At 47.3% G+C, this 26,536-nt stretch overlaps 1 protein-coding gene across 1 annotated transcript in view; it reads right to left on the bottom strand.

The window, feature by feature from the left end:
* Positions 1–2,093: 2,093 nt before the first annotated feature.
* KANK4 (KN motif and ankyrin repeat domains 4) overlaps positions 2,094–26,536 on the bottom strand; it is a 33,016-nt gene continuing 8,573 nt past the window's right edge. Inside the window, exons 3-9 of the mRNA XM_022581257.3 lie at positions 25,259–25,370; positions 22,048–22,266; positions 20,493–20,580; positions 18,185–18,404; positions 11,344–11,486; positions 7,714–7,914; positions 2,094–2,198 (exon numbers count right to left, since the gene is read on the bottom strand). Of these exons, the coding sequence (XP_022436965.2) occupies positions 2,094–2,198; positions 7,714–7,914; positions 11,344–11,486; positions 18,185–18,404; positions 20,493–20,580; positions 22,048–22,266; positions 25,259–25,370 (1,088 nt within the window). The remainder of the gene's footprint in view (positions 2,199–7,713; positions 7,915–11,343; positions 11,487–18,184; positions 18,405–20,492; positions 20,581–22,047; positions 22,267–25,258; positions 25,371–26,536) is intronic.

Below are 26,536 nucleotides of genomic sequence, written 5' to 3'. Positions count from 1 at the left end.
CAGAAAGGCTGGAAAAGTCTTTCTGATAATGACTCAGTGGCTTCAAACTCTAGGAAAACCAGTCTGCCTTCTCTGGTCAATAAGCAGTTTTTAATAGCTGGACTCGAATGAGATAATTATAAGAAATATGACCAAATAAAATTTGCCACCCTAACATGAGATGCAGAGATAGACCCTAAACTGGCAACACAGGACATGGACCCCCTTAGTGCTCTCTGCAGAGCCATAATAGAAAATAATTTGCAATGATTGCAAATTCACCAGAGCTGAGAGCAGAGAAATGCAAAGAAACTTTGAGACAGAATATCAAGAGGCGGCATTTTAATATATAAATGGTCAGGATGGGCCAGAGTCTTGCTACTGCACGTGTGGTGTGGCCCTGCAGCGTCAGCATCCCCTGGGAACTGGTTAGAAATGTAGACTCTCCAGCCCCCTTCCCTCGCAGACTGACTGTGTTCCAACAAGCTCTCCAGGTGATTTGTATGCACATCAAAGTTTGAGAAGCACGCGGCTAGAACATTTATTAATGTGGGGCTCTGCTCTTAAAATGTGCTGTGAGGTCAAAATAAACCCATTTAAAGCATTTTAGATCATTATTTGCGCATTCTCTCTGAGCAACACCATCACACATCACTGTCCTTCTCTGGGACTTAGAGCCTCTCTCATGAATCACAAAGTTGTACTGAAGTTTGCTGTGCCATTTCAGCAGACAGTCTTTATGGATTACAAATTGGATTCCAAAACTTCCATCAGCTGTTCCTTGCCCAGCTCCCCCAGGACAAAGGTTGTATGACGATCTCCATTTTTAGAGATGATGAAATGGGGCCCAGAGAGGTTCCATGACTCACCCAAGGGGCACCAAGCAAATTGATATCTGAGTCAAATGAGAACTCAAGCTTTTGAGCTGTCAATGTGAGGCTCACCCAGCTTTGATGTCTTTCCTTTTTATACAAGAGAGACTTTTTTGCATAAGAGATTTTTAAGAAAGAACAAATTCATAGATAAAGCCATGCACATGTGGGCCCCTGGGGTTGTGGAAGTTTAAGAACTAACTTTCCAGTAGACAGATATGTCAGTGCAGAGCGGGCCCTGCCCAGCCCAGCTTCCACATTCCTGCTGCAGGCTGACAAGTTCTGCAGATAGGAGCCTCAGAAACCTCAGAGCCACATGAGAGCTCATAGTCTGCTCATAAGGGTGGAGGGGAAAGGAGCCAGGATTACCGTGAGTCCATGGGTACTGCTACAAAGGAACAGTGGTGGCTTCTGGATGATAATAACCCATCCCAAGAAGTATGCTCACTCTGATTCATTTGTTTCTTTCACAGATTCAGAAGAGCTGATGTAACTGAACTCTGCCTACATATATGTGGTGTGCTTCACTGGATTGGATAACCTCCTGATTAATTCCGATTTCCTAGAGCAAAGCAGAGCCACTTGGTGACTCGGAAATGGTCAAGACTGTATATCTGGCATTGATGCCAGTGTGCTTCTTCCTACCTCATCTGAGTTTCAGATTTCTCTGTCAACGCCAATTAAACAAAGGCCCCAGAGGGGTTTGTCCAGTTTCACCTGCCTGTGTGGTGATTCTCCTAGGGTCCTACAGAGAATGACTGCCAGGGAAGCTGCTTAAATCCCACCCCTTCCCCACCCCCTCCTCTCTAGACATGCATATTCAATGGGATATCTTCATATATAATTGATTAAAAAACAGAAAGATGACGCACTTTAAAATTCCACGTGAAAAGTATTGCTTTGCTACTGTGCTCCTGCCTGCCTGGTCTCTGCACGGTGCTACAAAGGGTAGAGTCACAAGGAACTCGAGGCTGAAGATAGCCGGGATTTTTTAGCCAACACCAATGCACTTTGTACCTTGCACCCCTCTGCAGCCCGCAGTTTTGGGGCTTGGCCTAAGGCAAAAACTACAAAGCATCGTAATGAGCGAATTATACAAGAGGAATGTATGTGCGTATTTGACATAGTTTCTTCTTCTCTTGCGGGGCGGCCCCCTGACTATGACCCGTGCCCTCTCCGAGGGCGAGGGAGGAGTCCAGAGAAGGCCCCTTCTGTTCCTTGCTGCCAGCTCTTCTGCAGCCCCTACGGTCCCAGGGACCTGCCCTGCTTCGCGTGGGCCCGTAGCAGCCCTGCAATTTCCACATGGGCGGGCGATTTCAGAACGATGGACAAAGCTGTTCGGCCAGCCTACAGGGGAGAAAGAAAAGGAAAAACAAATTTTTATCCCATTTGCCTCCCACCGCAGAAAGGAAGGGTGATTTGGGAGAAAGGGGTACGCATGGGACATAGAAGTCTATTCCAAGCATTCACAGAGGAGAGAGGAAACTCGAATGGCATGAGGATCAGAGAAATGGGCCTCCTTCCACGGAAACATCATTCGCTCCTGGGAAATCTGTGCCAATGAAAATAAAGAAGTGTTGCTTGGTTTTTAATACATTTTTTAAAAAATTGGAAAACAGAGAAATGAAAACAACTCTTCCATTATTCCATTACACAGACCTAAATGAGAGTTAGGATTTCGCTAAGTTTCCCTCCAGTCTTTTCTCCTGTGCAAATGTGTTGTTGTTTTTTTGGTTTTTTTTGGTTTTTTTTGCGGTACGCGGGCCTCTCACTGCTGTGGCCTCTCCCGTTGCGGAGCACAGGCTCCAGACGCGCAGGCTCAGCCGCCATGGCTCACGGGCCCAGCCGCTCCGCGGCATGTGGCATCTTCCCGGACTGGGGCATGAACCCATGTCCCCTGCATCGGCAGGCGGACTCTCAACCACGGTGCCACCAGGGAAGCCCTGTTGTTGGTTTTTAAATAGAGGAATGATAATGTATATCAATTCTGAATGTACTTTTATTTTTAACTCACCATGATATGCTCTAAGACTTTCCCTGCTCTTACATAGTCATCAGGACATAAAGGTTTTTTTACTGGCTGTATAATATTCCATTATTTACTGAACTATTTTCCTTTTATTGGAGATTTAGGTTGTTTCCAAGTCTTCACCATGATAAACTTAGTGCAGAAATCATCCTCCCATTCCTAACTATTTCCTAAGGACAAATTCTTTGAAGTGGGCTTGCAGCCCAGAAGGACACACTCATTTTTACTTCCTGATGTGTGATACCATGCTGCTTTTCTCAGCATGGCTGCTGTGCAAGAAGCTTCCCATTCTGCTGTCTAAAGAAGCTGCAAACAGAGCAGCTCTCAGCAGGAAGCACCAACCATTCTCTACCCAGAGATGAGGGGAAGGACTGCCATGATGCAGTGGACGCTGAGCTCTGAGGGCTCAATCCCGAACCCAGAATTCTGACATCTAAACAGCTCTGAAAACCACTTTTTTGGCAACTCATTTTGAGGCAAAACGTGAGGTTATCTCTGGTCCTTACTTAGCTCATTTAAGTATCAATACTTTTACATTTTGCTGTATAAATATGAATGGGTTTGACACATGGGGGCCACCCAAGACCCTGCTAGAGTGTTCTCCACTCTACTGCAGATGGGGGAAATTACTTTCTAAAATGTGGAAACTCCAAAGAAGCAGGTGGGAAGTGTTCACGCTCAGCTAAAAACCCTTCAGTCTCTTCTCTGTGCTCCAGGATGGAGTCCAGCTGCCATCGGGGCTCCACACACATGTAAATAACTATAATGTATGGCCAAAGGCCAAACAAGCCAGCAAAGGAACAGAGTGAGCTCAAGGGACGGGATGACCACCCTGTGTGTGTATATGGGGGGAGGGCAGGGGGTGGGGAGAGGAAGGAAGTGGCATTTCAGCAGACAGGCTTCACAAAACAGATGAAGTTCTTGCCCTGAAAAGGCCTCATGATTCCTTGTACCCCCCTTTTACCCATCTTTGTAAGTTGGTATTTGTGGGGTTATTTGATAAATCTCAGTCTCCACGAGGTCAGACACTGGATCTGGCCTGTTCTGCTGGCCTAGCCCCTGGCTCGGTGCCTGTAGTCTGGTCAGCCGTCAATAAGCACTGTTGAAAGAGGGAATGCTGGATGATAACAGAGTATTCATTTCAAGTTGATGAAGAACCTGAGCCACCTAAATCTTAATGAGTATGTTCTTAGATTGGCCAAGTCTGGAAGAAAGCAAAGATTTTCCACAGAAGATTCTTGTGAAAGCCCCACCAGAGGGGCCTCGGTTTATTTAGGCCTGTCCCCTGCTGCACTTTGTCAACCCTGACGCTCCACGTAAACAAGGAGACAGTGTGATTAACGTTATGATGGGAAAGAGCCACAGGGCCAGTCCCAGGGGACATGTGCACCCTTGAACAGGGCCCACCTGGAGATGACAGCCTGCATCTGTGGGTTCTTCAACTACACACGTGGAAAGTGGGGGCCCCATTCATTTCAGAAAGTGTGGCCAGAGAGACCACCTAGGGAGGGTGTGCCCCTGAGATGCCTCTGCCCGAGCCCTGGGAACATGCCCTCGGCCCGCGGCTCTGGTGGAAGCCAAGCACGGCAAGTCCCTGCTCGGCAGCACTGCAGGCCCAGAGAGCCCGAAGGGGTCAGGCAGCCAACACACCTTGTGTGTGAGGGTGTGCGTGTGTGTGTGTGTGTGTGTGTGTGTGTGTGGTAGGGGGTTATCTCTCAATATGACAAAAACTCACCAAGAAGCCACTACATATCAGGCAAAGATGAACAAGGAATAGTCTATGCCTTCAAGAAGCTTTCGCTTCGATGCATGCTTTGGAGTCACTGCCCAAACAAGTCCTTCAAAGGGTAAGCCTTGGGGGCCAGGGATCAGGTCTCACCACCACCTCCTCGTTCTCATCACTCTGGGGGTCCCAATAGGCTGGGTGACCAATTTCCCGAATTACCTTCTAAATGTGGGGAAGGCGCCTTGCTGGCTGTTCTGGGAGCTCTGCATTTATAGCAACCTTTACATGTTGGTAGGATGGGAGAAACCAATTTCAGGACATGATTTCTCTTTCGGTTTTCCAAGGGAGCACCTAAGTCTCCATAGGAAAGTGAACGTTGAAACGAGACGGTGATCATGATAAGGGCTGGACGCCACCCTTCAATGCAAAGCTGGAGGCACAGGGCTGGGTGCTTGCCAAGACCCAGTCATCAGTCCCCATCTCCCACTGAAACTTTCCACCCAAGTCACTTTTGGGAAATTTGGGTGTGACTCCTGAGTCAACCCTGTCCCCAGCAGGCAGCAGGTGACTGGGCCGTGAGCAAGGTCTAGAAACTTCTGTGGGCCTGCCACCTGTATCGCTTGGGCACCCCTGTGCTCACTGGGCATCCCCTAACGCTCTCCACCTTCCCCTAAGACAGGCTTCCGCTGCCATCTCCGGTTTAGCTGCCTAGTTCCTTCTTCTCAGGCTGCCCCGAACTGCAACCAGCCTGTCCTCAACCTCCAGCACTTCACTGGGACAGCATTTCAGCCCACCTGGATTTCAGCACTCACCTATACCAGGGTTTCTCAGCTGAGGCACTACTGCCATGTTGGGCCAGATAATCTGTAATTCTTCTCTGTTCCTGTACTTTGTAGGATGTTTAGCAGCTTCCCTGGCCTCTACCCACTAGATGCCAGGACTACCCCCCACACATACTTATGACAGATAAAAATGTCTCCAGACACTGCTGAACCTCCCCTAGAGGGCAAAATCACTCCCACATGGGAGTACTTCTCCCTTTGGGCTCCAGCCTCCTCTGAATGGCTCCTCTAACTCCAGACCTTCATCCTCCCTACTCCCCCAGACACTGCCTGCAAATGCCCAGGTCCCCCAGGCTGCTTCGTATTTGCTATCATGGTTCACCTATTCCCAACAATAACAGTTGTCATCAACTGAGTATCTCCTAGATGTCAAATAGGGGCTTTACAAATGTTACCGTATTTAGGTCTGGTCTATTACTATCCTCATTTACAGACGAGCATGCAGAGGCTCAGAATGGTTAAGTGACCTGCCCAAAGGCACACAGTCACAGAACCCTGTTTCAAACTCATGAGTGTTTAATTCTAAAGTCCATGCTTCTAGATGCAAGAGAGAAGAGATATGGGAACATATGTATATGTATAACTGATTCACTTTGTTATAAAGCAGAAACTAACACACCATTGTAAAGCAATTATACCCCAATAAAGATGATTAAAAAAATAAAATTAAAAAAAAAAAAAAGTCCATGCTTCTAACAATCACTTGATCTGTCCGAAGTTCAACAGAGCCCTACCTCCACCTACTGAAAACAGCTACTGAGCTCTCTAATCTGTGGCGGGAGACTCAGTCCCACTGCCTGATGACCCCCGCTAACCAGGGACTTCCAAAGCTCCCGCCCCCGTCCCACAGGCCTGCCCTCTCAGGCCTCCCCTGGCCAACTGCACTGGTCACTCCTAAGAGGGCCCTGGGCCTGTTCCAGATTAAGGGGCCACCTCCTTCTTCTGCCCCAGGGTGACCCTGCAGGGAGCTCATTAACATAGAGCCTTTATCTGACTGTATCACATTTGGAAAAGGAGGCTCTTACTTCCAGAGCCCACCACTGTTCCCACAGGCATTTCAAGAGGGTCTGTGCTCTCTAATGATCACGGAAATGGCTTTGGGCAGAGCTGGAGGTCATGGGACCTGAAGATACTGGGCCTGGATGCCTGCTGCCTGGGTGCGGTACAAGGGACCCCGCAGCTTGAATCAGTGATGGGACAGTGGCAGGGTGTTTTCAGATGTGGCTTGGTAAGAGGGGCTGTCCCTGGGCGGGGAGGGGGTCCTCTTTCCCCCCTCAGGCCTTTGTTCCTTTTGAAGTGTGGATGTTAAGAAAGTACAGAGAAGTCTGTTTAAAGCGTTAAATTACAGTGTCAGCATTAAGTCAGACCTGGGCTCGAATTCTTGCTTCAAGAATCAGCAGCTTGTGACCTTCTGACGGCTATATAAACGCCCTAGGCCTCTGCTTCCTTATCAATACAAAATGGGGATGGCAGTATCTACCTCACTGGATTACTGAGAGGATTCGTGAGGTAATGCATGGAAAGAGTTAGTTCCTGTGAGTGTTCTTAGGAGTTTGATGGAGCTGGTTCCACTTGCTGTGTGATCTTGGGCATGTTACTTAACCACTCAGGGCCTCCGTTCCCCCATGAGCAACAGAGTCAATCTAATAGGATTGTTGCGGGATTTAGAGAGTCCGTGGTAACCGCTTGGTACAGTACCTGGCGCCAAGCCAGCATATGACACAGGTTAGCTTTTATTACTATTGTTATCTCATCACTGTCACCGCCACGACCACCACCGTCATCACCACCATCACCATCAACGCCATTGCCTTACAAGAAGCATGTATCTGGCGATGCAACTTCAAGCAGGGTGGCTCGATGAAATGGGCCACTCTGTAGGGTAGGTCACAGAGTGACCAAGAGTGGACACAATTTGTACTTGGTGCCTTCATCCAGGCTTTGGGAGCCCCATGGACAGCATAGCCTCCCTACTCAAGCTGCTGCCTCAAAAGCCCACATGCTGCCATGACCAGATGTGGTTCAGGGACAAGACCAGGCCTCTGAGCACAATCCCTCAGAATGGTGTGAAAGGCTAGGGTTTGGGGTTTCTCAGCTCCAAGTCTCCCAGCATTTACATGGGTCATCTCATTTAAATCCAACAACAGCCTTATGAGGTCAATTCTGTTCCTACTGCCATATGGTTCCTTGAATTTTGCCGGCTGGCAAGGTACTTTTCAGGAAGGGAAGTGGAACACCCACTTGTTAATTGCCTATAAGTCTCACCTTGTCAGTCAGGCTGCTGTCACAGGCCGGGTGTGCCAGGAGCAGCCGGACCATGTCGACGTTGCCATGGCGACAGGCCAGCATGAGGGCTGATGATCCATCATGGTCCTGCAGGTTGACATCTGCCTGGCAGCTCAGTAGCGCTTGGACCATGTCCTCCCGGTCGTGGCTGACTCCCAGCATCAGCGCAGTCTGGCCTCCCTGCACACAGAGAGCAGGGGTGTGGTGAGGCTGGGGCTGATGGGAAGGACCCCTCCGCAGCCTGGGCGTAATCAGGAGAGACTTCTCTGGAAAACGACAGTTGACTTGAATCTCTGTGGTAAGGGACACATCGCCCTTGGCCTGGTAAACGTCTACTCCTCTTCCAAGACACGAGTCAAATGCTGCATCCTCTCTAAAGCCCTCTACTAACACCCCAGGCACAGGGTTCATAACACAGCATTTACCACGTGGCATTTCAACCTGTCAACCTGTCTCTTTCTCATAGACTGTGACATCTTTGATGGCAGGAACTGAGTCTTTTTCATCTCTGTCTCTCCAGTGCCTAGCACCAAGTACATGCCGATAAGTGCTGAATGATGGAATAAACGAAGGGCTGAATACTTCAGGACCGTGGCTTCTGACTCCCCGCCCCAGCCTAACTTCCTACAGGAAGTCTTGGGCTGCTCTGAACACCTCTGATATTTTCAGTTGAATGATACCCAGAACCCTCTTTTCTCAAGAAGCTCTCTGTTTACATGGTCCTGTGGTCATTTCTAATCCATAGCCATTGACAACAATCTTTCACAACCCTGTAATCATCAATGCACATGGCAATGGATTAGAGTCAGAAAGTAAGACCAAGCTCTGGTTCTGCTGTTTCCTACTGCGTGACCCTGGCCACGTCACTTCGTGTCCCTGAACCTTGGTCTTTCTTTCTTAAAAATTAATATAATTATGATCCATCCTGTATACCTCACAGGGCTTTTGTGAAAATCAAATGAGATAAAGGGTATAAATATAAAAATGTGTGGCAGTAACTTTTCTGATTACAAATTGATCATCATTTTTCCTGGGTTCTCCTGTATATACATAGTCCTCTCATGCGACTTGATTATATATTTTGCCCTCGTGGTTCTCTCCTGGGTTCCAGGCAGCTCAGGCGTGTCTCTCTGACTGTCAGGCTTTGTAGGGGTGTGAGAAGAGGTAAGGACTGGTTTCTTTCCTCTCAGATCCCCTGTGGCTCTGAACACAGTGTCTTACACGTAAAATATGTTGGCTGATGATCTCACTGATTAAAGCTCCAATCTGCAGTCACTGATGGATTATGCTTCCCTGCCCGGAAGGCTGGGGCTTAGAGAAAAGAAAGGGGGCTGCAATCAGAAAAATCCTGGCTTGGCTGCATTCTGTACTTACGTGGATCTGGACGAGTTAACCTCTCGGTGACTCTTCCTGATCTGGTAAAGCAGGAATGCTTAACGACATTACCTCCCTTCTGGGGCTGGTGTGAGGCCTGAGCGCGGCACAGATGCTGTGTGCACTTCAGCTATTATTGCATCTATGAGCATTAGAGATGAGGTCTGACCACCGCCTGGGACGTGTGAGTGCATCGTTAGGTGTCCTGGTTCCCCATTTCTCTGGAACCCAGACAGATCTTTCCAGAGAAGCTTGTTTGCTCTTTGGTTTGCTTATGCTCAGCCCTGAGGTAATGCTTGTTTACTGCACTAACCAGACCATAGGTTTCCCTCCAGACCCCTCTCTTTGAGTGGTATTAAAGCCAGATGACATATGCAGATGTCTTCCTGTCTGCCTCCTGCCTGACTTGGGGCCCCCTCCCTCCTGGTCTGGCTCCATACAATTTAATTCAACAACCATTTACAGAGCACTGCTATGGCCCGGTGCAGCGCTGACCCTGGAGATACAGAGAGAAATAAGTAGTTTAGCCCAGGAGACTCCTGGCCTCTCAGCTCACTCCTATTTAACCTGGTACCTGCAGCTCCCCTCATACGTAAAGCCCCAGAGGGTGCTGAAGGGTGCAGCTGCACTATGAATTCCCATCCCTCCCTTGGTGACCTGGGATGGGTCCCTTACTCTCCTAGAGCATTGGTTTCTCCTCTATAAGAAGGGCATTGATTTTGATCATTAGTGAGCACTCCCCCTTCAAGAGGACCAATTTAGAAAAAAAAGATTTGATATGTTTATGGAAAACATACTATTTAAAATGAAAACAGCTTTACTGAGTCCTATGGAGTAGGTGGGTGAAGATACTTTGAAAACTAGAGAGTAAGCTACAAATGTCTGTTTCTTGCCACCAATAGAATTGCTAGTATGTGACATGTGCAAAGAGACTTTGCCATCAGGTTAGGCTACTGTCAGCAATCACGTTGGGGTCGGGGTGGTGAGCAGAGTTAAATAGGTGGTTGGGAGACAATTTTCTATTTTCTATGGGTCTCTTGGCTTCCTGCATATTTCATGAGTCAGGCAATATGTGACCTTTTGTTCTAGACTATCTTTTTAAGGATGAATGTACAATGAACAGCGTTGGAACTTAGAGACAGTGTCCCCTCCAGAACAGAGGGCAGACACGCTTACTATCCAGTATGAAAGATTCAGGTTCCCTAAGCTCAGGGTTCTTCCCCAGTAACACAATCCACTCTGTGTGCAGGGATCTGGCCCTCCTCACACCACCCTGTGCGAAGTGGGAACTGGTATAAATACCAATGCTCTGACTACTGTTACTGCTGCGAGTAACACACTGTCCTTTGTCTCTTGCACAAGAGTCCTGGGTCATCTGCCAGCATCCATGACACATGTTAGCTTTAAGGTAGAGTAAAATCTCAGACCCTTTACACTTCTTTTTTTTTTTTTGCGGTACACGGGCCTCTCATTGTTGTGGCCTCTCCCGTTGCGGAGCACAGGCTCCGGACGCGCGGGCTCGGCGGCCATGGCTCACGGGCCCAGCCGCTCCACGGCATGTGGGATCCTCCCAGACCGGGGCACGAACCCGTTTCCCCTGCATTGGCAGGCAGACTCTCAACCACTGCGCCACCAGGGAAGCCCCCTTTACACTTCTTGAGAGTTAGGCTACACTGATGATCACTCTAGGGGGAAATGGAGAGTGGAATGCGCTCTGCTTGTTCTTCTATTGGTCAAAGATGGATAAGTGGCCTTTCAAGGAACGCCCACTGTTCCATATGGAGCTTTGTCTACTGGCTAAGGGCCACACGCCTACTCTGTGCTCTCAAGTAGAAGGGCCCAGAAGCTGAACAGAGACATCCCAACCCTCTGGACTGCTTTGTAATTTATGATCGAGGTGGATCTCCTGCAGGGGCTTTCTAGAGCACAACTAGCAAACGCCTTCTCAAGGTGCTAACTGTGGAACATTCAGTTTGAGGAGTCAGACCCAGATGGAATTTGCCCAGTTTCAGACATAGATTACAAGCTCATGACCTCTGTCCCAGCCTGTCTGGGTCTCAGGAGGCTCTGAGGAAACTGAATGTCCAGTCTTCGGACAGATGCCATTTGGAGGGCCCAGACTTCTCGGGTTAAAAACTCTACATGGATCTGCATAGAGTTTCTCACCCCAGTGGCAGAATAAAACTGGGAGGTGCCCGTGTTCATTAAAGAGGAGATCATGTTCACATCTCCTACCTGAGTAGCTTGGATGTTCACATCTCCTTCTCGTAAGAGTTTCCAGACAACAGTCATGTCTTCATCGGTCTCTGCAGAAGCCAGGGGAGTGATCATCACGGCGGTGTAGCCAGCTTTGTTCTGATGGTCCACGTTGCAGACGCCTGCAAGAGAAACACCGAAGCTGGAACAGCTCCCGAGAGGCTGGAAGCCAGGCTTTAGCCTGTTCAACAGGATGCTGCCAGCTAGTTAAAGGGCCACAGGATAAAGCAATCCTTTCCCAGTGGTGGAATCTATGTTCTACATTTTTTAGCAGCCTTTAACAGTGGCCACTTTTCTTTACAAGTTTTCTGAGGATACCCAGCAAGAAAGGTCCACAGGAGAGTCAGAGGTGGCCAAGGGGGCCAATGACCTTGACTTTATTTCCTAAAGTGGAGGACAAACATTATTTCTATTTTACAGATGAGGACCCTGAAAGTCAGTGAAGCTATATCAACTGCCCAAGTGAAGGAGAAGTGAGACCAGGACTCAGGTCTATCCGGCGCTAGAGCCCATCACTCACATGGCCTCACGTCACCCACAGGTGTGTATTTCAGGTCTGGTTCTATGTCTATGTGTAACTCTTAAGCAGCTGTCTATGGTTGTAGGTCTTTTCAAAGGCTAGTGATAGCTTGTGCAATGGACCAGGGGACATGAAAAACACCCCAGGATAAACATGGGAAATCTTCCGGGAATAACCATTTTCACTTGAAAAGCAGAGTGGAAAATAAAACACTCCACAAATTTTTATATTAAAGCAATTAAGAATATACATTTCATAATAGAATGAAAAACTGGCATATTTTTAAGATGAAGTATTAAATGAGAACTCAAAAGAAATTTCTGCTTTGTAACCCTGGGGATATGCATTCATATCCCTTCCCACCAAAGGAGACATAGGAGATCTTCAGCCTGTTATCTGTTGTCTGAAGGCTCCCACTGCATAAGGGTGGTACAGTGTGGAAAACCAAATCTTCCCTGTACTGTTGCTCATGCAAAAAATCTACATGTCTCTTTGGGACAATAATAAAACTATCTCAGTAAGGCAAGTCTGAGATTTTCTTAGCATTTCTTCTGTAAAATGGGGATAATAACAGGACCTATAAGGTTACTGTGAAAGTTAGTGAGTTAATGTATTAAAAGCACTTAGAACAGCGCCTAGCACATAATAAACACGCATTAAGTGTTAGCTGTTATTACTATTATTGTCCAGAAGGTTATTCTTGTCTTTACATCCTTGCTACTTGCTCTTGAAGACTTAGAGCTTCATTGTAACAAATCTGGTTTACGACAAAATGTCAGGGTTACTTATAAGTTCTGTGCAAGGCCTTATCTTTGATAAAGGAGGCGGGAATGTACGGTGGAGAAAGGACAGCCTCTTCAATAAGTGGTGCTGGGAAAACTGGACAGGTACATGTAAAAGTATGAGATTAGATCACTCCCTAACACCATACACAAAAATAAGCTCAAAATGGATTAAAGACCTAAATGTAAGGCCAGAAACTATCAAACTCTTAGAGGAAAACACAGGCAGAACACTCTATGACATAAATCACAGCAAGATCCTTTCTGACCCACCTCCTAGAGAAATGGAAATAAAAACAAAAATAAACAAATGGGACCTAATGAAACTTCAAAGCTTTTGCACAGCAAAGGAAACCATAAATAAGACCAAAAGACAATCCTCAGAATGGGAGAAAATATTTGCAAATGAAGCAACTGACAAAGGATTAATCTCCAAAATTTATAAGCAGCTCATGCAGCTCAATAACAAAAAAACGAACAACCCAATCCAAAAATGGGCAGAAGACCTAAATAGACGTTTCTCCAAAGAAGTTATACAGACTGCCAACAAACACATGAAAGAATGCTCAACATCATTAATCATTAGAGAAATGCAAATCAAAACTACAATGAGATATCATCTCACACTGGTCAGAATGGCCATCATCAAAACATCTAGAAACAATAAATGCTGGAGAGGGTGTGGAGAAAAGGGAACACTCTTGCCCTGCTGGTGGGAATGTGAATTGGTTCAGCCACTATGGAGAACAGTATGGAGGTTCCTTAAAAAACTACAAATAGAAATACCATATGACCCAGCAATCCCACTACTGGGCATGTACCCTGAGAAAACCATAATTCAAAAAGAGCCATGTACCAAAATGTTCATTGCAGCTCTATTTACAATAGCCCGGAGATGGAAACAACCTAAGTGCCCATCATCGGATGAATGGATAAAGAAGATGTGGCACATATATACAATGGAATATTACTCAGCCATAAAAAGAAACGAAATTGAGCTATTTGTAATGAGGTGGATGGACCTAGAGTCTGTCATACAGAGTGAAGTAAGTCAGAAAGAGAAAGACAAATACCGTATGCTAACACATATATTTGGAATTTAAGGAAAAAAAATGTCATGAAGAACCTAGGGGTAGGACAGGAATAAAGACACAGACCTACTAGAGAATGGACTTGAGGATATGGGGAGGGGGAAGGGTAAGCTGTGACAAAGTGAGAGAGAGGCATGGACATATATACACTACCAAACGTAAAATGGATAACTAGTGGGAAGCAGCCACATAGCACAGGGAGATCAGCTCGGTGCTTTGTGACCACCTAGAGGGGTGGGATAGGGAGGGTGGGAGGGAGGGAGATGCAAGAGGGAAGAGATATGGGAACATATGTATATGTATAACTGATTCACTTTGTTATAAAGCAGAAACTAACACACCATTGTAAAGCAATTATACTCCAATAAAGATGTAAAAAAAAAAAAAAGTTCTGTGCAAGGGAAAAAAAACCCAACAGTATTTGTTTGACATTCCCTCCACTCCACCCCAAACAATTTTTCAGAAATGTGTCATAGTGAACCAGAATGCCAATGGATACAGTTGGGCTCATGTATCAGCAATTTCCTCGCCTGAAGCCTCTCTGACCACTGTCATGACAAGCTGGGCTATGAAAGCCAAATAATAACTCCACGCATCGCCTCACAACTCTGTTCTGATAAAGACGGGAATATCTACGTTGCCACGTTAATGACTTTAAAATTTTTACCCCGTGACTATTTTATGTTTGCTTTTAAGATGCATAAATGAGCCTCAGGTTACGATTCTTTATACTCTCTTCAGAAACGTGACCTATAACTCAGTAGAGTGAGAACTAACTCCTACCCAGGGGCTCTGAAAAGGGGCTGAGGACCCCTGGCTTTCACAGCACATGTTTCTGAGCAGCTCCAGGGAGCAAACCAACCTCCCCGGAGGCGAGGAGAAGGCTCTTGACTGAACATCCTCCAACTCGGCCAGCTTCCTCTTCTGCAGAGGCGTCCTGGCGAAATAGAGGACGGATCACAACGGACTAAAGGGGTGGAGGTGCACCCATGGCTCTATTCTCAATAATGATGAGTCACTTCTGTGCAGCCCTTTACAGTTTGTAATGTGCTTTCCAGATGCTTCACAAATGGCTGGGAAGGGAGCCCAGTTTGGAGTGGGACAGATCTGCCCTCCTCGACACCCCTACTACAGTGAGGGAAAGGAATGGTGCTTTCAGACCGTCTCCCCAGCCCCCTTCATTCTTTATGCTTGCGGCTGTTGTGCTATTTCAGCATGTTAAAGGGGAAAGCTTCCAAACCACTTTAGGGTTGGTGAGTATTGAGTGGATCTCAGACAACATCAGCAGAAATTTATAACAAACAAATCAAAGGTTGTCTGTTCTCCAGCCTGGCCTGGCCCAACCAGAGGACTTCTAACAGGCTGCAAGCCTGTGAGCTACTTAGAGATGAAGGTGCTGCCTTATGGATCTTTAGAGTTTTTGTGCACATAATAGGTGTGCCTAAGGTCTCACAGTGTCCCTGGAACCTAGCTTCGGGTAGTAGGAAAAAGCCCAGGTTGGGAGGGTGACAGATCATGGTTAGAATTCTAGCTTAGCTACCTCCTGGCTCTGTGACCTTGACCACAGAACTTGACCTCTCTGAGCCTCAGGTGTCTCACTTGGAAAACGCATTAAATACCTGCTTCGCAATCCCCGCAAGGACTGCAACGTGGTGGTATCGCACTGCGCCTGCGCGGGGAAGGCACTCGTCAAACAGTAGGTGGTGTTATTCCCATCTATAATGAAAGGCCCTAACACTGAACACAGTAGATGCAACCCAGAGGCATGCTCCTTTAATTATGTGCCTTTCTCAACAGAGCTACCATTTTTAGGGTATCCATGAACCCCTGAAGAATGTTAGAATTGTAACTTCGTCTTCCTCTGATGATGCAGAAAGAACTTCAGGCTGTCATTATGTACATCACCTTTCCATGCAGGTAAGGAGCCTCAAGGCTGCTTAATGGAATTTTGGAGAATGAAAGTTTACTGGAATTTAACCTAGCTCCCAGGAATCATCCGTCCACTCGTTCATCTAACAGATATTTTCACTCGACAGCCACCATGAGCCAGGAACTGGTCTAGGTGCTGGGGATACTGAAAGGAAGGGGACAGACAAGAGCCTCCCTCGGGTTAACTGAGTTCTGTTAGACTCAGAGAGAAGTGACAAGCAAAGGTCACCTGAAGAAAGAAACTTGGTGTACTGCTAGAGAGAGATGGGGCAGCCACTTCAGATGGATCACCAAGAGGCCTTCTGCGGTGCCATTTGAGCTGTGACTTGAATGATGAGAAGAAGCCAGTTATGAGAATAGTTTCAGGGAAAAGGATCCAGATGGAAAGAAAATGCAAATGTCCTAAGGAGGGAATGAGCGTGGTGAGTTTGAGGCCCACACGTGGCTGGAGTGGAGGGAAGGAGGGTGCATGGTGGTGGCAGAGAGAGCAAAGGCAGGCAGGCCCAGGCCATCTGGGATTCCTGAAGGCCAAGAGCAAGGGGAAGCCGTGGGAGGGATTTAAGCGGGCGGGGTGGGGGGGGAGGACAAGATACAAGTTGGGGGGAAGCTGTTGGATCCAAACTTCAGACTTCCTGATGCCTGTTTAAACTCCCCCTCCAGCTTCCTAAGTAAGGGTGTACCGTTCTAGCATGCGCTCTAATTCCTGGTTGCCACGGTATCGACTTCAAATCCCAGCAACACACTTAGTCATTGCATGATCTAGAGCAAGTATGTTGACTTTTCGGAGTGTCACTTTCATCACCTATAAAACAGGAATAATCGTCCTAATAACAGGATCGTTAGGACGATTAAATGACATCTCAGGGGCCAGGTGCTTAGCAGAGGGCCTAATCCGTGTAGATCATTTGCGGTTTTATACCTCTTGTAGGTAACCTCCTAGATATCCCTCATACAGCCCTCCTAAGCTCACTGATGGCATTCGACTGGGACCCACACACCTTCAGTCGGTCCCATCCCCCGCCTGTCCACACAGGCACTCCTAGGCCGCTTGGTGCTGTCACACGCTCTGCAGAAAGTCCACTCTAAGCCCTGTGAGGTGGTCTTAGCAGATGTAGAGCTCTTTGTTTGACTATTAACCACCCTTTCCAGCCCCTAAGACGAGCAAGGCCATTTGCAATGATTCTCCACCAGAGGGAAGAGTCTTCCCTTCCTCCAGACTTCCAACAATTAAGAGCCTAATGCTCACTTCCCTTCTCTCCTCCTCAAATCCCTCTGGACCTTCACCCACTCTCCCTTCCTTTTGCTTCCATCTCGGAGGAATAAATATCCCAGCAGCTTGCCTATGCTGACCTCGTCTGCCTCTGCTGTGGATTCCAGGTTTTTCCAGCTCCTCGAGTACCTTGCTCCATCAAGCCTCTTCTCTCCTTTGTATCTTTAATCTCTCTCTCTCTCTTTGTCTCTCTCTGTCTGCCCCTTTCTCTCTCTCTCTCTCTCTCTCTCTCTCTCTCTCGGATTCTTCTTCTCAGCCAACAGACATATTCAGGTCTCCTCCATCCCCATTCACTCAAAAATAACTCTCCCCATCCTCTCCTGCTTCCTCCAGCTATCGTGCTACATCACTGCCTTCTCTAGCCCATGAACGTCACTCCTTTCACTTCTGAAATCTGGTTTCCTCCCAACGGGCCCCTGAAACAATTGTTTCCAAAGTCATCAGTGACCCCTTCCCAAATCTGCCAACCAACCCCAGGCATCATCCTTCAGGGACACTACAGTACAGTATTTGACCCAGTGGACAATCTTCTTTCTTCCTGACATTTTCTTCTTCAATGGCCTGGGACTTTTCTCTGTCTGCCAGAACCTACACGCCGCAGTGCACAATTCCTGCTCTCTAAACAGGGTATTATCTCACTTCTTTTGAGCCCTGAAGTCACATTCTGCACCTCTCTCTGGTGAGCCATCATGCTGTCCATCCTGACTGTCAGGCTGTAAGCTCCTGGGGAGAAGAGGACTCACGCCTAGCTCACCTTTGCATCTCTGGTGGTAGTCAGTATGCAACTCATACGTAGTTCACAAATATCTGATGAAGGGTGAATGAATCAAATTGAGTCAAACTGATCAAATGGGGCCATGACTCTTGTTACAAAGTACTTATGAAGATGGAAAATGTGACCTTTCCTAGAGGCAGTGTGGTATAGATCTGGAGCTGGACAAACTGAATATGAAGTGTGACTCTACCACTTACCAGCATTGTGACCTGAGCAAGTTTTATAACTCTCTCAGCCTCAGTTTCCTCAACTGTAACATGAGAACAATAATACCTACATCACAAGAGTGTTGTGAAGAATAAATGACATAATAAAGGAAAAAATGGTCTAGCCCAGCTCCTAGAACACAGGACGAACTCAGAACAGTGAAGAATCTCCTCGCTGGAAAGAAGTGGGAACAAGAACTGCCTGTCACAGAGGGACCCAGGCTGCACAGAGGCAGCCATTTCTGACCTGTTTCCAGCAGCAGCCTCACGATGGAGAAGCTGGAGTGGGATACGCTGTAGTGAAGAGCTGTGTTGCCATTGCCATCAGCCAGGTTGACAAGCAGCTTTAGCAAGTGTGGGGAGTGAGGCTGGACCCCGCGGAGGTAGGTGGCCACCACAGCAGGGCTGGATGACTTCCGGCTGGAGACCCGGAACCACTCTTGACTGATGGTATTTAAGCTCTGCTTCTGAAAGATCAACAGATTGCAGTTCCAGGAGGTTACCTACCTGGGTGCTCCAGCTGGGGTGTTAATTTCCACTAGGAAAGGTCCGCTTAGGATGCTTCCACTTCTATCCCCTCAGCTCCCTCCAAATCTCCATGTGATTTACTCCTAGAGGGCTCAGAGCTAGTGGGGTCCCCATGCAGCAGCACACCTTGAACCCGTGGGATCGGTCCCCCGTATGAGGTAGACAGGAGGATTGGGACAGCAACACAATAGCCAATAACACAGCTCATTACTCCGGGACAGTTTGAGTCTACTGTACGTTTCGATCACATCCCCCCTATGCACAGGATAACCATGACCCCCTCTTTCACGTGTCTACACCAGCCTATGTGACCCTAGCCCAGACTCCACCAGGGCATGTGCATGTTTTTAACAGGCATAGCTGGAAAGTCACAACATTTTACTAATGGTAAAAATGCACACTGAAAGCTAAGACAAACAACATGCCCAATTTATGCTTGAAGTAAAACCCAAACAGATGTGCTTGAATTATTTTTGGCTTTTAAGTTTTGCGAGGACCTTCAGAGAAGATGGTGTAACAACCCATGGCAGGACCGCGCCATCTGCAGTATTCAGCTCCTTTATAACCATGAACACAAATGACACCAACTCTGCATGTGACATGACCTAAGTGTTTAAAATGGAACCTGACTGGATTATTTTTCTAAAGGGGAGGAGAAACGATGAGGCTGTGACTATTAGAGATGATTTCATATTCATTCTGGAAAGGGCACTGAATTAGGAGTCACTACACCCTAGGGGCCAGGCATAAGTCCTGGCTCAGCTGTGCGACCTTGAAAGTCCTATAACCTTTTTGAATCTTTCCTGTCTGGTCTATAAAATGGCAGTGAAAAAATGGCTGGGTCCCTAACTTCCCATGCTCTACAGAGTGAGGTCCTTGCACAACCAGCTTTGTCTCTAAGGTGGAGAGGGGGTGTCCTGTGCTTTGATCCGAAAGTGGGTGTGATGTCAGGTTTGTATGTCCTCTGATTGATCTTCTAGGCAGAAACAGCGGAAACTTTTGTGGCTGAAACACTTCTTATATATCAGAATATCTCCTTTACCCATGGAATCTTCAGGAGAATCTGGAAAAAGTTCCTAATGTTAAGGAACATAGTGGTAGATTTTAAATGAAGATCTAAGAAATAACTTAGCTCTGTAATTCACTTAAGAATAAGACGCAGGAGCTTTAATCAACATCCACCTCACGTCTTGGTTCTTTAACAATCTGGGAACAAGTTATTTGCCAAATCAGCGAAGATAAAATACTCATGAAAATGGGCTAATCAATCGTTTTTACTCCTAAGGCTCTTCCGCAAAGGAGAACAAAATGGGCTTTAAAAATGCTTACAAGCTGTTACACGTTGGGCCTTATCAGTTGCTCTCACGACTTGGGAAAATGTGTCTGTGCCAGTACCTCTTGATTCCAGCAGAAACTAATCCTTACATGTTTAAATCTCCATGGTCCATGGTGGTGTTAAGGAACAAACAGATGTATTTTCTTGCTTTTGGTCTCTTGACCCATAGATGCACTTTCAAGAAAAACAGTAAAGACTACAGAATGAAATGCCAGGGCTTGAGGGTAGTGGAGACATGCGGTCCACCACCTTCCTTTTATTAATGAGGAAACCACGGCCCTGAGCGTTGAACTGACTCACCCAATATCTCACCGCTATCTAGCGGTCCTGGGAATAGAACCACGGTTCCCATTCCACCCGCTCTTTTCCGCTCTACTCACGGTTCTCTCAAACTGCAAGGCAATTTGGAGCCTAAGCCACAAAAGTTCTATGACACATTCAGGTCGGGACGCCTAATAACACTTGGTAAATGCCTCTGAGCCGCAGGCCTGGTTCCTGTGCACATGCATGGGTTCCACTTTCTCAGCACAATCCATCACCTTGGGTAGCAGAGTTTGGGCAAATGAGAGAACAGCCAGCGGACTGGGACCCGTGCACACCCACACCGCTGCCTCAGGCACGGCACCCAAGTCACCCAGGTGAAACTTAAACAGTATAGAAATCTTTAAATGATGATGAAAAATCACAGTACCAAGAGCTGGTCAGTGGTCGTCCCGGTTTCTGGCAGATGTTGGCTCAATGCCCGGCATGCATTAAGGAATTCCTCTGAGGGTTTATATCTAAAGAAAAAAAATATATGTATGTATGTGTGTGTATATATATATATATATCAGTCTCCATGTTGATAAAAAAAAAGTCCCCTACCTTGACTTTCACTCTCATCTTTTACCTCTCAGCGACTCAAACACCCAAACTGGGCAACTTCCCGGGGTCAGGGGCATTCCTCAGAAATACTGGGTGAACACAGCCTCCTGACGAGGAGGCTTGGCTTCTGAGCTCTTCTGAAGAGTGAGTTAAGCGCATTGCCCTTTGGATCCTGCTATTTTCGGGGGGCAGGAGCAGACCACCAAAGCATTTTGGGGGCCACTGGCCCAAATGCCATTCCTGACATGCTGGGAAAGGGAGAGTTATCTTTCCGACTTTGGAGCCAACATTTTCTGCCTGAGTGACTTGACAAATCCAAAGGACTCAATGCACAGCAGCAAATTTCTTCCGGTTACTCTTCCATGAAGGATACAGTAAGTGCTAATTGAGTCAATAAAATGAAAATCGATTAAGCTGGTGCGCTCTCAATGATACGCACTCCTCCTGGGCTAGTATAAGGGCAGACGCAGCACTGAGAGGCCTAGGTTGGGAGTCAATGGCATCGGTCACCGAGAAGCTCCGCTCTCATCGCGTCCTTACAGCGCTGCTATTTCGGAGCAGCCCTGCGGCACTGCTGGACGATCAGCTGCCATTCACTGCTCATCATTCCTTCAGCAACCAGGCTGGGGATGACGGTAACGATAATGAATGGTACTTGTTATTCTCATTTCTCCCATTTATCAAGAGCCTACTATGTGGCAGGCACTGCAGGAGGCATTTTGCATACTTTTTTACCTACTTTTTCTCATCCAGTCCTCAGATCAAATCTATCGGGTTGCTACTATCCGCATTTTACAGATGAGGAAACTGAGGCGAACGCAGCTAAAACACACCGTGGCAGACGTAGGATTTGAATCCAAGCGTGTCCAACCCCAAAGTCAGTACTCTCTTCATCATGCCATGTGACCTCTCATCACTTTCAAAAACAGGGTTATGTCAGTATGGCCAAAGGGAGAGGCAGAAAAACAGGTGGGAGAATCACAAAAGACGTGCGTTGAAACACCATCTCTACTACCTGCGTCACTAACTTCTCGAAGCCTCTGTTTCCACATCTGTAAAGTGGGGCTTATAATAATTTCTACCTTACAGATTGTTAGAAGGATTACATCAAGAGAATACCTGTAGAGTCCTTCACATTTTCAGTGCTAAGGCCATGTTAGCTTCATATGCAGAGCTTTGTCTATGACAGTATATCCCATGAAGGCAGAAGTTAGATCTGTTTAGTTTAACCAATGCACTGTACCTGGCATAGATTGGAAACTCAATAAATACTGGTGAATGGATAGATAAATGAATTAACAAACGACCAGATGAAAGGGTGAATAAACGCCCTTGCTCTTTCTCAGAGGATCAAGTGCCCCATCTGTCCCCATCTGACTCACCTCTCAGCCTTGGGATGGGGAAGCTCTTCCCCAGGCCTGCTTTGCTGGTCTGTGTCACGAGTGCCCTCGGGAATGCCCTGCCCCGCCTTGTAGCTGAGGTGGGCATCCTTGCCCCGCCTAGATTCTGGGCCGTCACATTTCTTCTCGGCCTCGCTGTCAGACAAATCTTCTGGGGAGGTGCCCTCACTGCTGGTCTCCTCGCTCGAGGTGGTCTCATAGCTGGGAAAGGAGACGAGGTCACTAGTTCCGTGCTTCCTGCCTGACGCTCATGTCAACACTAATGAGAACTTGGTGGGCTTTAAATAACACTTCCGTGCTTGCTAACCTCATCCTCCATTCTCTACACTTGCAGTGCTGGGCAAGGGGACTCCCAGGAAACCTACTGTCAGAGGAACATGCTTTTAAGAGCTCTGTACCTTTAACGCTCAAGGCCATTTGAGGAAAAGGGTAATTAACTAAGCTCTTTGCAACAAACACACAAACAGCCCACAATGGCCTAATTGGTCGATGCATTCAGATGATCCAGGTATCCAAGGCTCTCATGAAAGCTTTCGATTCTGGAACCCCTAATGTCCTGTCCTGAGAGGGACCCAGATCTAGGCAAACGTCCCCCACCCTGAGTTCTCTGAATTGCCTAACAAATCTTCACATCTCTGGGTGACTGTGAAGCCTCCCTTTGGCCGCCCTGTTCTATCCCAGCTTTCAGCTGACAAGGGAGGAACCATCTGTGTTCACTCCTGGCAGGGTTCCATGGGACACGCGAACAGTTGGGATACTTGAACCTAGCACCTGCCTTTCTCAGTTGCTGTTTCAACCACAGCTTAAAACAGCAAAAGTGAGGGCGTGGGCCACTTGACTGGCCTTCCCTCCCCAGCAATGATCCTTATGTTCAGTTATATGCAACTCTATTGAGGTGGCAGACCAGAGACCAGAGAGGAAAGTTCTGGAAGATGTATTGATCCCTCTGCTGATGGTCAACAGGAGACCTCCAATGGAGGATGCTCCAGTTAAGATGAAGATTTCGGGTTCTTGGCCTACTGGCACTGCCACAGAGACCAGGGGATACCAGTGGCCACAGCTTCTACTGAACCCCCTCATGCCCTTTATCTGAATGGTGGTCCCTATGTAAAGGCCTTGTGCTCACTGGATTTGCAAACCCAGACTGCTCCCTGGTATGCTCACATTCTGTCTTGTTCAAACCCCAGATATTTCTTCCTCTCCTGTGCTTGGCACAACATTTTGTTTTCGTGATTAAGAAAACGGGACATATTAAGTTTACCAAACAGTTCTTATCTTAGAATTGCTTCAAAAAGCTCCACCTGGAAGTTCATTCGTTCATTCAACAGACATTTATTGAATACCTACTATGTGCCAGGCACTGTTCTAAATGTTATAACCAAAGTCCCTATTGTAACTGAGCTTAAACTCTAAGTAGGGAAAGGCAGAAAATAAACACGTAAACAATACATTCAGATAATGATAAGAGCAATGAGTAAACTAATAACGGGCCATGGGATAGCGTGATGGGAGGAGGGGCTACTTTAATTAGAGCAGAAGTTTTTAACGTTGGCTGCATGTTAGAATCACCTGAGGGTGTTTAAAGTTCCCAATACCTGTACTGCACCCGAGACTAATTAAACCGGAGTCTTCCAGGAGGGGGAGCCAGGCGTCAGTATTTTTAAGGCTCCCCCAGGGTTTCCAAGGTGCAGTCAAGGTTGAGAACCACTGCACCAGATCGACAGATACTGAGGGATATCTGGGAGAGAACTTTAAGTGGAGGAAACAGCAAATGCAAAGGCCCCAAGATCAGCCTGACTGAGCATGTTTAAGGGAAGAAAGCCCGGAGCCAGTGATGGGGGATGAGGCCGGCTGTAGTCACGAGATGGACCTCCAGGTTTTGGTACAAAGCTGGCACTTTTGGGGACTTCCCTGGTGGTCCAGTGGTTAAGAATCCATCTTGCAATCCAGGGGACGCCAGTTCGATCCCTCATTGGGGAACTAAGAATCCACGTGCCACGGGGCAACTGAGCCCGTGTGCCGCAACTACACAGCCCAGGCGCTCTAGAGCCTGCATAGCGCAAGGAAGAGCCCGTGCCGCAACTAAGACCCGACGCAGCCAATAAATAAATAAATAAATATTAAAAAAACAAAAAACAAACCTGGCACTTTTGCAAGTATTTAAGCAGGGGAGAGATGGGACCTGCTTTAGACTTTGAGGTTAGTCTGATTCTGCTTTCTGTACACAAACTGGGGAAAGCTCAGAAAAAAAATGGTTTCTCCTCTGGCCACAGTGTCTGGCGTCAGCAGACGTGAGAACAGCAACCCTCCTATGACATCCCATTTCAATCTTTCTGACATTTCCCTCACAGAACCTGCCACAGTAGTGACGTCACCCTTGTCTGAATTGAGTGTCTTCCTTCTGGTCTCACCCAAATTAGCAGGGGTTCCGACCTGTTCCGGGCAGCCTCCTGGGCTCACCCCTGGCTGGGCCTGGTGCCCCTGCTTTGGGCTTTCCCACCATCCTCCACTTCTTTCTCTACTAGAGTTCATCTCATCCTGTCAGCATTCTCCCTTTACTTTTGTCTTATCTCTGCCCATGCCCAAGCTGTGAGTTAAAGGCAGGGACAATGATTTATTTGACTTTTTTATCCCTACCACCAAACACATCATCAGTACTTAATAAATGTTTGCTGAATGACTGATTTAGAAAATATTCTAAATCCAGTGATTTACTCTCTACACTGTATAAGGTCTGGTTCACGTTCTGAGTCAATAGACATTGATCATTTTCCTTCATCCTAAAAAAGTTGGTCTGGTTTGCCGAAAGTTAGTTAAAGGAAGGAAAAAGTTAAAAGGATGAAATCTGAAGTTCTACAGATTAAGAATTTGTCCTAGGTTCAGTGTTACGGTTCAGATTAAACGTCTTCCTTAAAGGGCTCATGTGTCCCCAAACTAGCAGAAGGCACCAGAATCCTGGCTCCAGGGAACACCAAAGCCAAGACATATTAAAAGCACAGGATCCAACAGACTACCACAGCTGGCAAGAAGCCAAACACATGCAAACCCGAGAGGGAGTTTTAAAGGGCCGTTGAGATTAATTCCCTTGAAGAAGAATGAAAACCAGATGCTTCCCCTAGGAAAAGAGAGTGCTCGGGACAACAGCAGGAGAGGTAGTGTGGAGGGTAGGCTGGGCTTCACGAGCGATGCTTACCCACCGTTAACCCCAACAAACTGAAGGTTCTTTTTGGTCCCATTACCTCCTGCACGGAAGCCATAGTCTTTCTTTTTCATTATGGATTTAAGGCTGGTCGACGGGGAGATCTCTAGGCAGACACAACATCACAGGTTAGCATGATCTTGGGGATGCCCCAGAATGCAGCAGAACTGGGACTCTTGCTTTGAGGGCACACAGGCTGAAGGTGTGTGAAGGGGCAGAAAGGGAACTAGATAATTTAAATCAAATATACTGAGGGTCTTTGAGGTGCCCCAACCTTCTGGTCAATGCCAGCCAAATTGTTCCGGTTCACAAACCCTCTACGTGTGGATTACAGAGTAGAGTTATTGGAGCATCCTTGAACCATGTGGTGTGAGTGCCACTGTTGTCCCTATCTCAGTCTGGGGAAATCTGAGGCTCAGGTGTGCTCAGGAAATGGCAGAGCAGGAGAAGAACTTGGGCCTCCCGACCCCTGGTCCAGCACCCACTTCTGCTCGAAGGCACCCCAGCGGTCCTTCCTGACTCACAAGCCAGATGACACTTGTGATGTGGGGTAGCCACGGAAAACACACGAGCGAGAGCACGAGTCTTCTTTTGCTGGGCTTTGCTGGGCTCAAAGTTACAGGAGGCAATTCACGATGAGTAAGACTAAAACTAGCACCAAAATAACGAGAAAACAGCCAATTTGTGAGCTGCGGCAGGAAGCAGACTCACACACTGCTGCCCATTGAGCAAAGCAAAATATGGTTCCACTTAACTCCAGAGTGTGTGATCTGTTATAGGAGGAAGAGCCGCTCCGCCAAAGGGTCGACTTCCACGTGTGAGTATCGCCCAACTTCTCTCTCTCTCTCTCACACACACACAGACACAGAGGGAGAGAGAGAGAGAGAGAAAATAATTCAGTCAAATATCTCAGCTCTCAATATAATGATCCTCCAAAACAAGGCTACAAAAAAACCCTCTTAATGTGCAAGAACTGGGCAGGACCACAGGAATGCAAGAGCCCAAGAAACAATTAAGAGAGGCAGAGGTTTAAAGCACCCACAGCCAGGGCCTTTCTTCACCCTAGACAATGCAAATGAGAAAGAGGCACCTCTCTGGGCAGACACACAGTGCTGCAGGCTTGGCAAGTGTGGGCTGGGTTTCAGCTCCCATTTCACCCTCTGGCATTTTGTGCCCTGTGCTATGTGAACGGCTGTATGTGGTGGCCCTGCAGTCAGTCCCAACGTTAGAGCAAGGACGAGAGCAGAGGTTCCAAGCCTCCACTGTCGCAGA

The sequence above is a fragment of the Delphinapterus leucas genome, chromosome 1 (genome assembly GCF_059928025.1).
Source record: "Delphinapterus leucas isolate spDelLeu-1000000601 "Yukka" chromosome 1, BTC_Dleu_Yukka2, whole genome shotgun sequence".
In the NCBI taxonomy this organism is placed as follows: Eukaryota; Metazoa; Chordata; class Mammalia; order Artiodactyla; family Monodontidae; genus Delphinapterus; species Delphinapterus leucas.
The sequence above is the reverse complement of the archived record's forward strand: the minus strand, read 5'-3'. Positions and strand labels throughout refer to the sequence as shown.